The following is a 15,510-nucleotide window of genomic DNA, read 5'->3' on the forward strand; positions in this document are numbered from 1 at the left end:
GAATGACAGTGTGATAGACAGCAGTGTGGCTCTGTGATGTGCAGCTTGTTGTAATGAATGAGCTTGTTGTTGTGTTTGTGTGAAGGTGTTTCTCTGCTATGGATCAGTGTGAGGACAGAGAGGAGGGAGTCCCTCCCTCTAAAAGCTCTCTGTGTGGGGAACATGACAGCCAGACCAAAGCTCAGAGGTCAGATGAGGATCTCTAACTGTCCATCACTGTTCTCCACTCACATCCCTGCACCATCATTATTCACACTCAAAGCTCTGTGTGTGTTGTGTTGAAGCCCAGAGCAGCAGCACAGACCAGACTCTGCTGGACTCAGTCAGGTGTCTGTCAAGAATCTCAAGTTGATGTTTGAACCTACTGAGTTCACCGATGGACATAAATCTGCTGATCAGAGATAAGAAATGTTTGTGTCTGTTACTCTCCATCTCTCCTAAGAAGACATATCATGTCATGTCATGACATGTCCTACAGGATCTCACAATGGCCTCAGAGATCCTGTAGGACTTCCACATCAACATTGACAACTGGTGATGGCTAACCGACTGGACATCATGTTGATTGACAAACAACAGAAGAAATAATATAACATACATATCAGTGGAGGCTGGTCCATAGAGGGAGATGTACTTCATTTTTGAAGTACATTTATATATTTCTGTATACTAAGAAAATACACAGGAAACACATGTAAATCATGTGATATGTTGTCTGTTTTTGATGAGAACATAAATCTGTTGTCACAATAGAACAATACTATAAATTTGAATTTCACTTTGTTGGTAAAATGACACATTGTGAACCACTGCATGGCTAAAATGAGCTCTTCTTTGTTTAGAAACAATATGTATATGCTAAATGTCTTTAAAGAAGCAGCCTTTACACCACTTAGGGGTTTTTGTTTTTGAAAGCAACTTGTTTTATTGGCATATAAAATTGCCCCCCACCCCTCCGATTTCATCAGGTTGGTTTTCCTCCTGTCCTCCCCAATGTTTTGAGTCACCAGCAGCCACTTGTATATATATATATATACAGTACAGACCAAAAGTTTGGACACACCTTCTCATTCAAAGAGTTTTCTTTATTTTCATGACTATGAAAATTGTAGATTCACACTGAAGGCATCAAAACTATGAATTAACACATGTGGAATTATATACTTAACAAAAAAGTGTGAAACAACTGAAAATATGTCTTATATTCTAGTTTCTTCAAAGTAGCCACCTTTTGCTTTGATTACTGCTTCGCACACTCTTGGCATTCTCTTGATGAGCTTCAAGAGGTAGTCACCTGAAATGGTCTTCCAACAGTCTTGAAGGAGTTCCCAGAGATGCTTAGCACTTGTTGGCTCTTTTGCCTTCACTCTGCGGTCCAGCTCACCCCAAACCATCTCGATTGGGTTCAGGTCCGGTGACTGTGGAGGCCAGGTCATCTGGCGCAGCACCCCATCACTCTCCTTCTTGGTCAAATAGCCCTTACACAGCCTGGAGGTGTGTTTGGGGTCATTGTCCTGTCGAAAAATAAATGATGGTCCAACTAAACGCAAACCGGATGGAATAGCATGCCGCTGCAAGATGCTGTGGTAGCCATGCTGGTTCAGTATGCCTTCAATTTGGAATAAATCCCCAACAGTGTCACCAGCAAAGCACCCCCACACCATCACACCTCCTCCTCCATGCTTCACGGTGGGAACCAGGCATGTAGAGTCCATCCGTTCACCTTTTCTGCGTCGCACAAAGACATGGTGGTTGGAACCAAAGATCTCAAATTTGGACTCATCAGACCAAAGCACAGATTTCCACTGGTTTAATGTCCATTCCTTGTGTTCTTTAGCCCAAACAAGTCTCTTCTGCTTGTTGCCTGTCCTTAGCAGTGGTTTCCTAGCAGCTATTCTACCATGAAGGCCTGATTCACACAGTCTCCTCTTAACAGTTGTTCTAGAGATGTGTCTGCTGCTAGAACTCTGTGTGGCATTGACCTGGTCTCTAATCTGAGCTGCTGTTAACCTGCGATGTCTGAGGCTGGTGACTCGGATGAACTTATCCTCCGCAGCAGAGGTGACTCTTGGTCTTCCTTTCCTGGGGCGGTCCTCATGTGAGCCAGTTTCTTTGTAGCGCTTGATGGTTTTTGCGACTGCACTTGGGGACACTTTCAAAGTTTTCCCAATTTTTCGGACTGACTGACCTTCGGTTCTTAGTGTAATGATGGCCACTCGTTTTTCTTTACTTAGCTGCTTTTTTCTTGCCATAATACAAATTCTAACAGTCTATTCAGTAGGACTATCAGCTGTGTATCCACCTGACTTCTGCACAACACAACTGATGGTCCCAACCCCATTTATAAGGCAAGAAATCCCACTTATTAAACCTGACAGGGCACACCTGTGAAGTGAAAACCATTTCAGGTGACTACCTCTTGAAGCTCATCAAGAGAATGCAGAGTATGTGCAAAGCAGTAATCAGAGCAAAAGGTGGCTACTTTGAAGAAACTAGAATATAAGGCGTATTTTCAGTTGTTTTACACTTTTTTGTTAAGTATATAATTCCACATGTGTTAATTCATAGTTTTGATGCCTTCAGTGTGAATCTACAATGTCAATAGTCATGAAAAGAAAGGAAACTCATTGAATGAGAAGGTGTGTCCAAACTTTTGGTCTGTACTGTATATATATATATATATATATATATATATATGTACACACACACACACACACACACACACACACACACCACACACACACATTTATCAGTGTTTTGTTTCCATCAGGATCCATCAGAAAAGACAAAGCTACCCTGAACCCAGCTGTGTGTCCATGAAGAGCAACCGGTCTGTGGATCGACCTATTGACTTCAGACATGAACATCAGTCTGCTGATCAGAGGTCAGACTGTAAAATGTTTGTGTCTGTTAATCTGATTTCTCTGGGTTTGAAAATTGTTGTCAACATTTGGGTTAATGTAAGTACACAACTCAACAACATATATAACGTAGGTCTAGTTCTTTTTAGACATTTTAATGCAGAATAGTTACATATTATACATATTATAGCTTTAACATTCTGCATATTTTTCAGCAGTATTTTATCCTGGATTATTTTTACTGAACATTTGATTTTATCAGCGTTGTGTTTCCATCAGGATCCATCAGCAGAGACCAGATTTTCCTGAACCAAGCTGTGTGTCCATGAAGAGCAACCGGTCTGTGGATCGACCTATTGACTACAGACATGGACATCAGTCTGCTGATCAGAGGTCAGACTGTAAAATGTCTTCTGTTATTATCCAGCTCTCCTAAGAAGATATATGATTGATGTAGAGATTAATTCTTGACCATGGTGACATACAGTATATCTGTGGTAAATATTCTTAACACAAGGACTGCCAATTTAGTTAATCCCAGAACTTTCTATTGTATCCCATGGCCTTCATCAGTGAAAAATAGCTGCTCAGGTGTCATCATGTGAATAAAGTACAAAACTTCAATCACATGATATCAGATGATTGTACTGGAAAACATGAAGAATACACACACACACACACACACACACACACACACACACACATATATATATATATTTATAGATAGATAGATAGATAGATAGATAGATAGATAGATAGATAGATAGATAGATAGATAGATAGATAGATAGATAGATAGATATACTAACCGGTCACTTCATTAGGAACACCTGTGCAATCTAATGTAATCCAATACAACAGCTCTGCCATAAATTCTACTTTATGTTTATTATTGATGTGGTGGTGGTTGATGGTGCACTGCAGGGCATTTTATTGAAAAGTGTTCCCAATATTTTTCCCCCCTCATGTATGTTAATGAAGTAGACAAAATATTAGGAACACCACTCAATGTAATGCACTCCAGTACATCAACACCCACTACAACCTCAATAATAAACATAAGTAGAATTTATGGCAGAGCTGTTGTAATGGATTACATTAGATTGCACAGATGTTCCTAATGAAGTAGCCGGTTAGTATATATATGTATACATATACACATATTCTTTCTTAATTTTTGTGATAGATATGTTCAAAACAGGCATGTTTGGTGTCATGGTGGCATTTTGCATTCCCACTCTTCATTATGATCACTGTTTGATTGCAATTCAAGCACAATGGTCTCATATTTCCCTCAGGCAAAATGAACATGTGTTTTTCAGTCCAGTCATCCTTAAATGCATGCTTTTCACTGTCAACATCTTTTTTTCTTTTTAGTATCGGCTAGTTTTGAACAAGACATTTTATTTTATCAACTGCAGCTCCTACAAACGTTCCATTTAGAATATTTACCACAGAAGAAGTATGAAGTCTTTGTTATTAACATGTTGAGAATAACACATTCTTTGTCTGAGAAGAATTATATTGAACATGTGCATTTATCAGTTTTGTTTCCATCAGGATCCATCAGAAAAGACAAAGCTACACTGAACCCAGCTGTGTGTCCGTGAAGAGCAACCGGTCTGTGGATCGACCTATTGACTTCAGACATGGACATCAGTCTGCTGATCAGAGGTCAGACTGTAAAATGTTTGTGTCTGTTATTATCCAGCTCTCCTAATAAGTTTGATTGAATGTGGAGATTTATTCTTGACCTTAGTGACTAATACTGTTTTTACACACAATGTCCTCATAAATATAAATACAAACACACACACTCCTCCTACATACACTTTTCAAAAACCACAAACTTTATCTGTATAACAGTTTTTAAAACAGAGGTACAAAGTCTTTACAGACACAAATGATGAGAGGTAAGACAGAACAACTGAGTGTTTTAACTGGATCCACTGTGATAGAACACAACACTGATGTCATTATTTATCCTAAGACTTCATCTTTTCTTCACAGAGTTCATCAGCAGAGCTCAGAGGTTCTCAGTGGTCAGTCTGTCCAGCAGCATCAAACACACCTGGACTCCATATTTATGGTGTGTAAATGTAAAGCACAGCTACTACTGCTAACTACAACAGCCACAGACTAAATACTAAACTACCATTCTGGTCCTAACAGTCTCCATGCTGCACTCTGTAGACCAGCAGGTTTTCAGTCTGTCACAGATGATCTGATGTTGACTTCTACAGTTAAATTTACATTTTATTCTGTTCCAGCTGCTGGAGGAGAACATCATCAGTTTTGTGAAGAACGAGCTGAAGAAGATGCAGAAGGTTCTGAGTCCAAATTACCCAGAATGTTTAGAGAGTCAGAGTGAGGATGAGGAGGTGTTGGATGGTGAGGATGAAGAGCAGAGGAGGAGCAGCAGAGAGGCATTTCTGAAGATCACACTGCACTTCCTGAGGAGAATGAAGCAGGATGAGCTGGCTGACCGCCTGCTGAGCAGTAAGATGATTTTAACAGAGTTAACATGATGGAGAGGAAATGGAGGCAACATGGGAGAGGTTTATATTTCAATCTCTGCTGTTAATATGATGCACACATCTGCATCACATCTATGAATTCTTCTGAGCTGAAAACAGTCAGAAACTGTTTGTCAACTGATGAGCTGAATAGATTTCATAGTGGAGGAAAATATAAACATCTGCAGTTTAATGTTTACATTCTACCAATTTACTGTAAAATCATCTGATTGATTTCATTTGTTTGTTCATTCAGGAACTCGTGCTCCAGAGTGTCGATATAAACTCAAGTCTAACCTGAAGGAGAAGTTCCAGTGTGTGTTTGAGGGGATTGCTAAAGCAGGAAACCCAACCCTTCTGAATCAGATCTACACAGAGCTCTACATCACAGAGGGAGGGACTGCAGAGGTCAATGATGAACATGAGGTCAGACAGATTGAAACAGCATCCAGGAAACCAGACAGACCAGAAACAACCATCAGACAAGAAGACATCTTTAAAGCCTCACCTGGAAGAGATGAACCAATCAGAACAGTGATGACAAAGGGAGTGGCTGGCATTGGGAAAACAGTCTTAACACAGAAGTTCACTCTGGACTGGGCTGAAGACAAAGCCAACCAGGACATACACTTCACATTTCCATTCACTTTCAGAGAGCTGAATGTGTTGAAAGAGAAAAGGTACAGCTTGGTGGAACTTGTTCATCACTTCTTTACTGAAACCAAAGAAGCAGGAATCTGCAGGTTTGAAGAGTTCCAGGTTGTGTTCATCTTTGACGGTCTGGATGAGTGTCGACTTCCTCTGGACTTCCACAACAATGAGATCCTGACTGATGTTACAGAGTCCACCTCAGTGGATGTGCTGCTGACAAATCTCATCAGGGGGAAACTGCTTCCCTCTGCTCACCTCTGGATAACCACACGACCTGCAGCAGCCAATCAGATCCCTCCTGAGTGTGTTGGCATGGTGACAGAGGTCAGAGGGTTCACTGACCCACAGAAGGAGGAGTACTTCAGGAAGAGATTCAGAGATGAGAAGCAGGCCAGCACAATCATCTCCCACATTAAGACATCACGAAGTCTCCACATCATGTGTCACATGCCAGTCTTCTGCTGGATCACTGCTACAGTTCTGGAGGAAGTGTTGAAAAGCATAGGGGGAGGAAAGCTGCCCAAGACTCTGACTGAGATGTACATCCACTTCCTGGTGGTTCAGTTGAAACTGAAGAACGTCAAGTATGATGGAAGAGTTGAGACAGATCCACACTGGAGTCCAGAGAGCAGGAAGATGATTGAGTCTCTGGGAAAACTGGCTTTTGAGCAGCTGCAGAACGGCAACCTGATCTTCTATGAATCAGACCTGACAGAGTGTGGCATCGATATCAGAGCAGCCTCAGTGTACTCAGGAGTGTTCACACAGATCTTTAAAGAGGAGAGAGGGCTGTACCAGGACAAGGTGTTCTGCTTTGTCCATCTGAGCGTTCAGGAGTTTCTTGCTGCTTTTCATGTCCATCTGACATTCATCAACTCTGGAGTCAATCTGCTGAAAGAAACAAAGACAACCTCCAAGAAGTCTAAAGTCTTTAGAGACAAACCTAAACTAAAACAACTCTACCAGAGTGCTGTGAATGAGGCCTTACAGAGTCCAAACGGACACTTGGACTTGTTCCTCCGCTTCCTCCTGGGTCTTTCACTGCAGACAAATCAGAATCTCCTACAAGGTCTGCTGACACAGAAAGAAAGTAGCTCACAGACCAATCAGAAAACAGTCAAGTACATCAAGAAGAAGATCAGTGAGAATCTGTCTGCAGAGAGAAGCATCAATCTGTTCCACTGTCTGAATGAACTGAATGATGATTCTCTAGTGGAGGAGATCCAACAGTCCCTGGGATCAGGAAGTCTCTCCACAGATAAACTGTCTCCTGCTCAGTGGTCAGCTCTGGTCTTCATCTTACTGTCATCAGAAAAAGATCTGGATGTGTTTGACCTGAAGAAATACTCTGCTTCAGAGGAGGCTCTTCTGAGGCTGCTGCCAGTGGTCAAAGCTTCAAATAAAGCTCTGTAAGTGGATGGATGACTAGAAAAGTACTTATACACTATTTGATTATAAACAAGACTAGTCCTAGTATATGGCTGGACTCTGTATGGTCAATGTGTGAAACTGTGGCCAATTTTTTTTACAGTCATAGTCAGTGGTAGTGTCTATAATGTGAATTCCTGGATATTAAATGTCCATCTGCAATTTTCTGTGGTGGTCCCAGTAATATTTGTTGTTAAAGTGTACTGAAGTAGCATATCACATGACATGGTTAAGCTATATTTGAGTAAAAAAAAAGGTATAAATGCAGTTGTAAGAACATTACTTTCCTCTCATATCTTGAGATGTTTCATTTGAAAGATAACTTATTTTAACATCAATTGTAACTATTCTAATTATTTTTATTTTCTCTTTCATCTGTTTCAATCTTTCAGAGCACAAAAATACTGTAAACACACCTGTCACCTACCCAGCACAGTGCTGTCAAGCTATAAACATCACTGCAACAACTTATTTTTATACAGTCTATAGGCTACACACACACACAGCACAACACAGCTATGCTAACAATGCTAGGCATACTAATTAGCTGCTAGCTGCAGTGCAGGCTGGTAAAATGGATCTACTGCATTTGTTTGTATCCACGGGTTTGTGCTCCTGTCAGTGTCAGAGCCTCCATGTGAGGTGCTTGGTAAATGTGTGTTTTTAAAACTTATTTTGGGGCTGCGCTGAGAGTGACATGTGACTGCTACTTCATCACTCAGTCAGTGAGTCAGTGATAGACATTCTGGGTTATCGGGCTGGTCCATGGCAGGTCCAGCCAAAAATACCAAGAAACCTTTAATATTTTATGGAAGGGAAATAACATTTCTTTATTATGTTAATCACTAATTCTTCTTCAGGCTGAGTGGCTGTAACCTCTCAGAGAGAAGCTGTGCAGCTCTGTCCTCAGTTCTCAGCTCCCAGTCCTCTAGTCTGAGAGAGCTGGAATTGAGTAACAACAACTTGCAAAATTCAGGAGTCAAGCTGTTGTCTGCTGGACTGGAGAGTCCACACTGTACACTGGAAACTCTCAGGTCAGGATACAGTATCTATAATTTTGTTATCTTGAACAATGAGAATAAAGCTGACTCTGAGAGAGATTTTAACAGTTTATCATTTGCATGCTGCTTTATATTCAGATCAATGTCAATTATTCTGCACAACATCTGTAGGATTCTGGTACTTATGATTAAAAAACATTGTGTTATCAATCTTTTTATATTTCAAGTCTGTCAGGATGTCTGGTCACAGAGGAAGGCTGTGCTTCTCTGGCCTCAGCTCTGAACTCCAACCCCTCCCATCTGAGAGAGCTTGATCTGAGCTACAATCATCCAGGACACTCAGGAGAAAAACTTCTGTCTGCTGGACTGAAGGATCCACACTGGAGAATGGACACTCTCAGGTATGGACAGACAGTTGGTTACTCTCAGGTATGGACAGATAGGTGGACACTCTCAGGTAAAGAACTTTTATGCTGAACATAAAAGTTCATTCTTGATCATGGATGTAATAGTTTGAAGGTCATGTAATGTGAGTGAAACCTCTGGAAAAAGCTAGTAAGTCAACATAAAGTTATTCTTTTGTTAAACTTTCATGTTCTCATGGTGTTGTAGGAGCATTAATACTTTATTAATGAATTACCTCGTCATTAGGGCACCACCTCCTTTTTGGTTAGGATTTTTTAGTGCCAGGGGGAAGCACTAACCCTTGTTCAGTTTAATCAGTGAATCAGTCTTACAATTGTATGTTCTTGTCCCAAACAGTGACCTCTGTTTACTGCAGCTCAAAGAAACAACCAAACACTTTTAGGACAAATGAAGACATTTATTAATAGCTAAACGTCTTGAGGATACATGATAAAGCATAGATAATATAATATATACAGATAATATACAGAACATAATAAATAAAAAAGAAAGTAAAATAAATAAGGTCTAAGAATGATAAAAATTAATAAAGAAAATTATTCAGCAAGAGTGGCTCGAAGTGCGTGACTCGAGTGCTTAATGCTGAGGGGAAAGCTAATTCAACTTCTCTAAATAAATTCTTTAATTTTAACGTTATTCGACATCAACCCTTGATCACAAAGCCATGTTATGCCTTACTGTTGAGGTGTGTCGTTGTGGTAGAGGCGTCATCTTGGCAGGTCCAGAGTTGTTGGTGCAGCATCACCAGCGGTGTTGCAGTGGAAGAACCCGGATCAGCTGTGGGCTTTGGCGCATGTCAGTGGATGCAGAGGCGTTGAATGCCGGTAAAGAATCAAGCTGTTTCAGGCTGCTCTGAAAGAGTCTTTAGGCTGGCTTCACTTCTAGTTTTCAATATTGCTCTCAGAGAGCAGGTTCAGTTACAAGCGTTCTTCTTCTTCTTCTACTTCTTCTTCTTCTTCTTCTTCTTCGGGAGCTTACATTCAGGCTTTATTTGGCTTGTAGTAACTTGAGTTAAGTGACAAATAAAGTTTAGTCTGACTACACTCAAGTCCTCAGCGGCGTCTACTTCAAAATAAAATACTGTACGTGTTTACTTCAAATTAAATTACTATGCGTGGAAATACGAGACTTAATGTTACTAATAAAACAAAACAAATTAACTTGTTGCGATAAAAGATTAAATTCGGATACATTTGATTGAAAAACAAATAAAAGAGATGTCTTCAGAATTTTCTTGAGTTCTTGGAGGCCAGCTCAAAGAGGAATCTCTTTGAGGCTGTTTTTATAAGTTAGAATAAGATGGGAGGAGTTTTAGGGATGTTCTAAAGGGGTTCGCGCCGAATTATTGATGAATATTCAATTTCTTTGCACTAGGGGCTTTAGGTGTGGCTGGTGGTCTGCAGCCTGCGTCTCCTGAAGTGAAGGAATTTCGGGAAAATCTAATTCTGAGTTTTTACACGCAAAAACTCACACTTCAAGTCACTGTTGCCTATTATTTCACATTAAGCTGTAAACACATTCCTGTCATAATGTCCAAGCATTCATGATATTTCTGATTAATAATGGTCCTGTCAGCTTGTATCATATTTGTAAAACCATTAAAGAAACAGCTGAGCAGTTTATGCAATTCATGATAAGTCAGTTCTTCTAATAACAAACATTAACCTTCATATTAACACTTCACGATGTCTAAGCATACAACCTTCATTAGTTCAACTTTCTCAAACTATCTACACATCTTAAACCATCTACTGAAATAAAGTTTAATATTAAAGTGAAAGGAAATAAAGTTCTGCAACACTTATGTGATTAGATTACTTTCAGAAACATATTTAAATATAAGTTGACATAACTCTTACTTACTTACTTAAAAGCATTCAATGTGACTATTGTTTAACAATAAAAGAAAACTTTAAACTCAAATCCTTCAAATATTATCTTTACATTCCTGTTATTTTAGAAACTTCAATCTTTGAGCCAAACTACTCGTCTAATTTAACTACTAAAATATGATTGTCTATGAGGTTAATAGATCACAAGTTAAACACTTAAAGTACAAATACATGGTTATTAAACATTCATTAACTCTTCACATAAGGAAATTTAACTCTTGTCAATAGAGGGCAGTATTGTTACCTGTAGTCTTACCTGAAGTCTTATATCTCTTTAGTAGATAGTCATACATATATGAAAGTTATACAATTCTTCTTGTATTTACACGACAAATAACATGATATAAGTTGCATAATGATTAGACATTTAATTTACATGAATTTCAGGTTTGCCTCAGATTTGCAAAGGGGGCTTCACAAAGTCCTCAGGAATGTGGATTAGTTTATGGCTTTGTTGATAAGAGTCTGTCATCCATCTATAAGGTGGGAGTTGTTTTCTTCCGGTCCAAGTGGCCTTTAGGGTCATTTCATGCTTTTAGTTCGTGTCGTAATTCAATTTATCGAAATGGTTTCAAGGAGGTCTTCCTGAGTCTGTTGAGCATCACTGATTGAACCCCCACTTGGAGGGTTACATAGGTCAGTTCTGCAGGCCGAGGGTCCGCTCTTACAAACTTAGGAATCCAGAGAGTCTGTCTCTTATCAGTGGTGTTTTCTCCCAGAAGCCAAAGGAAGCCAGGCTTCCCCTGCTTTTTTAGACTACAGTTGTCATTTCAATAAAAACACTTTGTTTAACAGTTTCGGTTATTCTGTGCTGTTGTTGTCATCTCTTCCCCATTTCTCATTGAGTATTTTACAATGAGTGAAACAGCGCCCCTCTAAATGTTATGTGGTGAATGTGTGGTGAAACACTATATTGCACTTCTACTGTAGACTAATGTCATGTCCGTGGGGAGGCCAGACTGAAATTGGCATCCCTTGGTGAAAAAAAAATTGAAGGATTAACCAATCAGATGAGGCTACCCTCATGCCACTGCCAATCTGTGATTAGTCAAGACTATACCAAGGGAAGCCAGCCAACCTTTGGCCTCTCACCAATCAAATCATAGGATGTTATCAACGTCATTGAAGGGGGGATAACCGTTAGCCATTTGATATCACCGTTAGCAACATTAGCCAGTGCAGTTATGGAGGGTGGAGATTTGGAGTTTTTAGTAAAAAACAATTTTACTAAACTACCACTACAGCAGCAACTCAAAATTATATCTGACGGCAGGCCAACGCCCAAACTAGAGCTGCGTATGGAGAGGAAAAAAGGCGGGATTCAGACATTCAATGAGGAAAATTATGTTCGCAAGGAGTGGCTAGCTGGTAGCGCTAAACTTCAGCGGTTATTTTGCTGGCCGTGTCTTTTCGACAAGGATTCGTGCTCACTGAATAATCCACGGGCCACTACAGGATTCATGGACCTTGCCAACCTGTCACGGGCAATTGAGAGGCACGGTAAATCAAAGAGTCACATAGATTGTGCTGTGAAATTGAAGCTTTTTTGGGCGTCAGGATTGACGAGGCTCTGGACTTGGTGAGAACCATTAGCACAAAGAAGCACAATGAACAAGTGAAGAAGAACCGGGATATTCTGATGAGACTCATTGTTGCAGCCTTGTACCTTGCGCGCCAAGAACAAGCATTCAGGTCAATGAGGCCGCTGGCAGCTCAAACGGGGGCAATTTTGTGGAGCTGGTACATACATTTGCAGAGTTTGACACTACACTTTCAGAGCACTTGGGATCGCCTTCCTCTTCAAATAGGGTGAGTGAAATGCACGCCCCCTTCTCCCTCTATGGCTTTACTGTTGACTGAACTGCCCATGTAGCTATGTGTGCAGTTTTTGATGTGGTCATATTGCTTAATGTGCCATGCTTACCTGGGTTTAGCTGAATGTGTTAGTCAGTCCGTGGAAATAGACAGAAGTTTTATTGTGGTTGTTTACGCATATAAAATCAGCACCATGGACAGCACTCATAGGGCCAGGTTACCTGAATAGATGCTATTTATTTTGATTGTTTATGGCCTCTGCAGGTCTGTTACTGGGTTGTTATGTGTTTTAGGTCATGTTGTATAATGAACATTTGGTCTAGTTTTAAAGGATAAGGAAGTATGGAGAGTATTTGTGTATTTCAAGCACATACAACGGGGCTTATAAGTCATGTGTTTGATACATGTAGACTACTGATACTTTATGATGTAGCCGAAAAATAAAACTTTAAACGTCTCCTGATTTAATTTGTGAATGACTGTTTCTTTTATCCATTATCGGATCTGTACTTTGCATTAGGGGGGGGGGGGGGGTGCATGAATTAATAAGAACATGCATAAATTGATAAGATGTTTAGGACTGTGTGTTTGAGAGAGAGAGAGAGAGAGAGTGTGTGTGTGTGTGTGTGTGTGTGTGTGTGTGTGAGAGAGAGAGAGAGTGTGTGTGTGTGTGTGTGTGTGTGTGTGTGTGTGTGTGTCGGTGATACAATTTGATACAGTTTTGTGTAAAATGACAGCGGCGTGCTAATAGCTCATCTGGTTACATTACACTGGCTGTTAAAGTAGCAACGTAGTCTTTCCTGTCTCTCTTGTCTCACTTGACTTCCTCAAAAGTTTTCCCCGCGCCACTGTCTCTTATTTTCCTTAAGAATCAAAGATTGGTTACCAGAATTAAAGAACAAGCGGTTGTCCTCCTACAGTGTCCCTGAACTCATCAGAGGAGAGTCCATCTATTATTTTATTAAACATGTATTTATTGTTCATTCTAAAGAAGTTCACTTGTATCATTTAGAACTTTCTAACTTGTTGTTGCTTCTTATTGTGTCTTTCAACTATTATATATTATTATTATTATCTTTATAATATTTAAAGCTAACAAATGAGCAGATTTATATAATTGCATTAAAATGTTTTGCTGTCTTATAGCTGCATTTATTCTCTGATAACTTAATTTTCACCTTGAAGTAAAGTCTCCTTTAATATTGAAGTCATGACAGGCTCTATCCTCAGCACAACATGCAGAGGTCAATATTTGATATTCTGATTCATCATGTCTGAGGACATATTTGTACATCACATCTTCTTCTTCACGTCTTTTCCTCTCAGACTTCAGTGAAAGAATCCAGCAGACAGTTGAGACAGATGAGTTGCAGCCTGTTTCTGTGTCACTCTGACAAACTGAGGAACACTGCTTCATGTTGAACAGCAGTTAAGACTCATGTTGGATAGAAAATCATTCTGACTGTGTTTCTTCCTCCAGGTTGGACCATGGTGGAGAGCAGTGGTTAAAACCTGGTGTGAAGAAGTGTAAGTGTGGATTTAATTTGATTCATGACAACTAAACAGCACACAGTCAGTTTCTCTTTAAATACAAAGTTGGTCTTTGTGGTTTTTATTCATTAAAACATTACTGACAAAATGTGTCATTAAACTTTATAGAAATGAACAACAGATCAGAACTTAAACAGAGAATAAATCCATCAGGTGTGTCAGATGATAAACTGCTGCTGTGTTGTTTCTTCTTCTCTTCATCAGATTTCTGTGAACTCACACTGGACACAAACACAGTAAACAGTTACCTCAAACTGTCTGACAACAACAGGAAGGTGACACATGTGGAGGAGGATCAGTCATATCCTGATCATCCAGACAGATTTGACTTCTGGCCTCAGCTGCTGTGTAGAAATGGTCTGACTGGTCGCTGTTACTGGGAGGTCGAGTGGAGAAGAAGAGTTGATATATCAGTGACTTACAGAGGAATCAACAGGAAAGGAAACAGTGATGATTGTTTGTTTGGAAGAAATGATCAGTCCTGGAGTCTGAGATGCTCTGATGATGGTTACTATGTCATTCACAATAGCAGAGTAACATCCATCCCCTCCTCCTCCTCTTCCTCCTCCTCCTCCTCCTCCTCTGTCTCTAACAGAGTAGCAGTGTATGTGGACTGTCCTGCTGGCACTCTGTCCTTCTACAGAGTCTCCTCTGACACACTGATCCACCTCCACACCTTCAACACCACATTCACTCAGCCTCTGTATCCTGGGTTTGGGCTCTGGTGGTCTGGTTCCTCAGTGTCTCTGTGTCCTCTGTCTGAGGAAGAGTCTCCTCCTGTGTAGACAAACAGTCACACTGCTGACTGAAGACAGCTGCTGAAATCACTGTTCACTCTGTTCACCAGTGAACAACAGAAACTGGAAGTGACAGCAGCTTCCTGTGTTTAAATGTTGATGGTGGACGAGGTTTCACTCTGGTTTCATTTGGATCACTGACTGTGCTTTAATGTCAGAATATTGTTTCTATTAGAAGTAGTGAAATGATCTCCTCTGGGCTGAATTTATGTGTAAAAACTGTGTTGACTCTGATTGACTTCAGTAAAGTTTTCTTGGAGCAGCATCTAGTAGCTGTTAGTGGCTGTTAGTTATTCCATTTTATCAGGATCTTAAAGTGAAGTTTTTCCTGAAAATGTCCAGCAGACATCCCAGTCTGTTTGACATCAGCTCAGTTTGTGTTAAATCATGAACATCAACGTATGTTTCTATCTGATGTAATGTGTCTGACATGTATGTATATAATAACATGTATGGGTTGCTTTCCTTTAGTTTTTCTTGCCTCTGCAGGTGATGTAAATATTGTCTTGTAAGCTCATGTTTGCTGGGCAGCTTTGGCTGTTTTACACTTGAATAAAAATATTCATTCACTA

The 15,510-nt window shown here is 40.1% G+C and overlaps 1 protein-coding gene across 1 annotated transcript; it reads left to right on the forward strand.

The window, feature by feature from the left end:
* The first annotated feature begins 331 nt into the window (after positions 1-331).
* Positions 332-15,510, forward strand: LOC121881895 (NLR family CARD domain-containing protein 3-like). The gene is made up of 9 exons (XM_042389703.1): positions 332-410; positions 2,771-2,884; positions 4,872-4,950; positions 5,132-5,375; positions 5,658-7,437; positions 8,317-8,490; positions 8,685-8,858; positions 14,071-14,117; positions 14,346-15,510. Coding segments are annotated over exons 1-9 (3,195 nt in total). The 5' UTR covers positions 332-408; the 3' UTR covers positions 14,927-15,510.

The sequence above is a fragment of the Thunnus maccoyii genome, chromosome 17 (assembly GCF_910596095.1).
Source record: "Thunnus maccoyii chromosome 17, fThuMac1.1, whole genome shotgun sequence".
Classification (NCBI taxonomy): Eukaryota; Metazoa; Chordata; class Actinopteri; order Scombriformes; family Scombridae; genus Thunnus; species Thunnus maccoyii.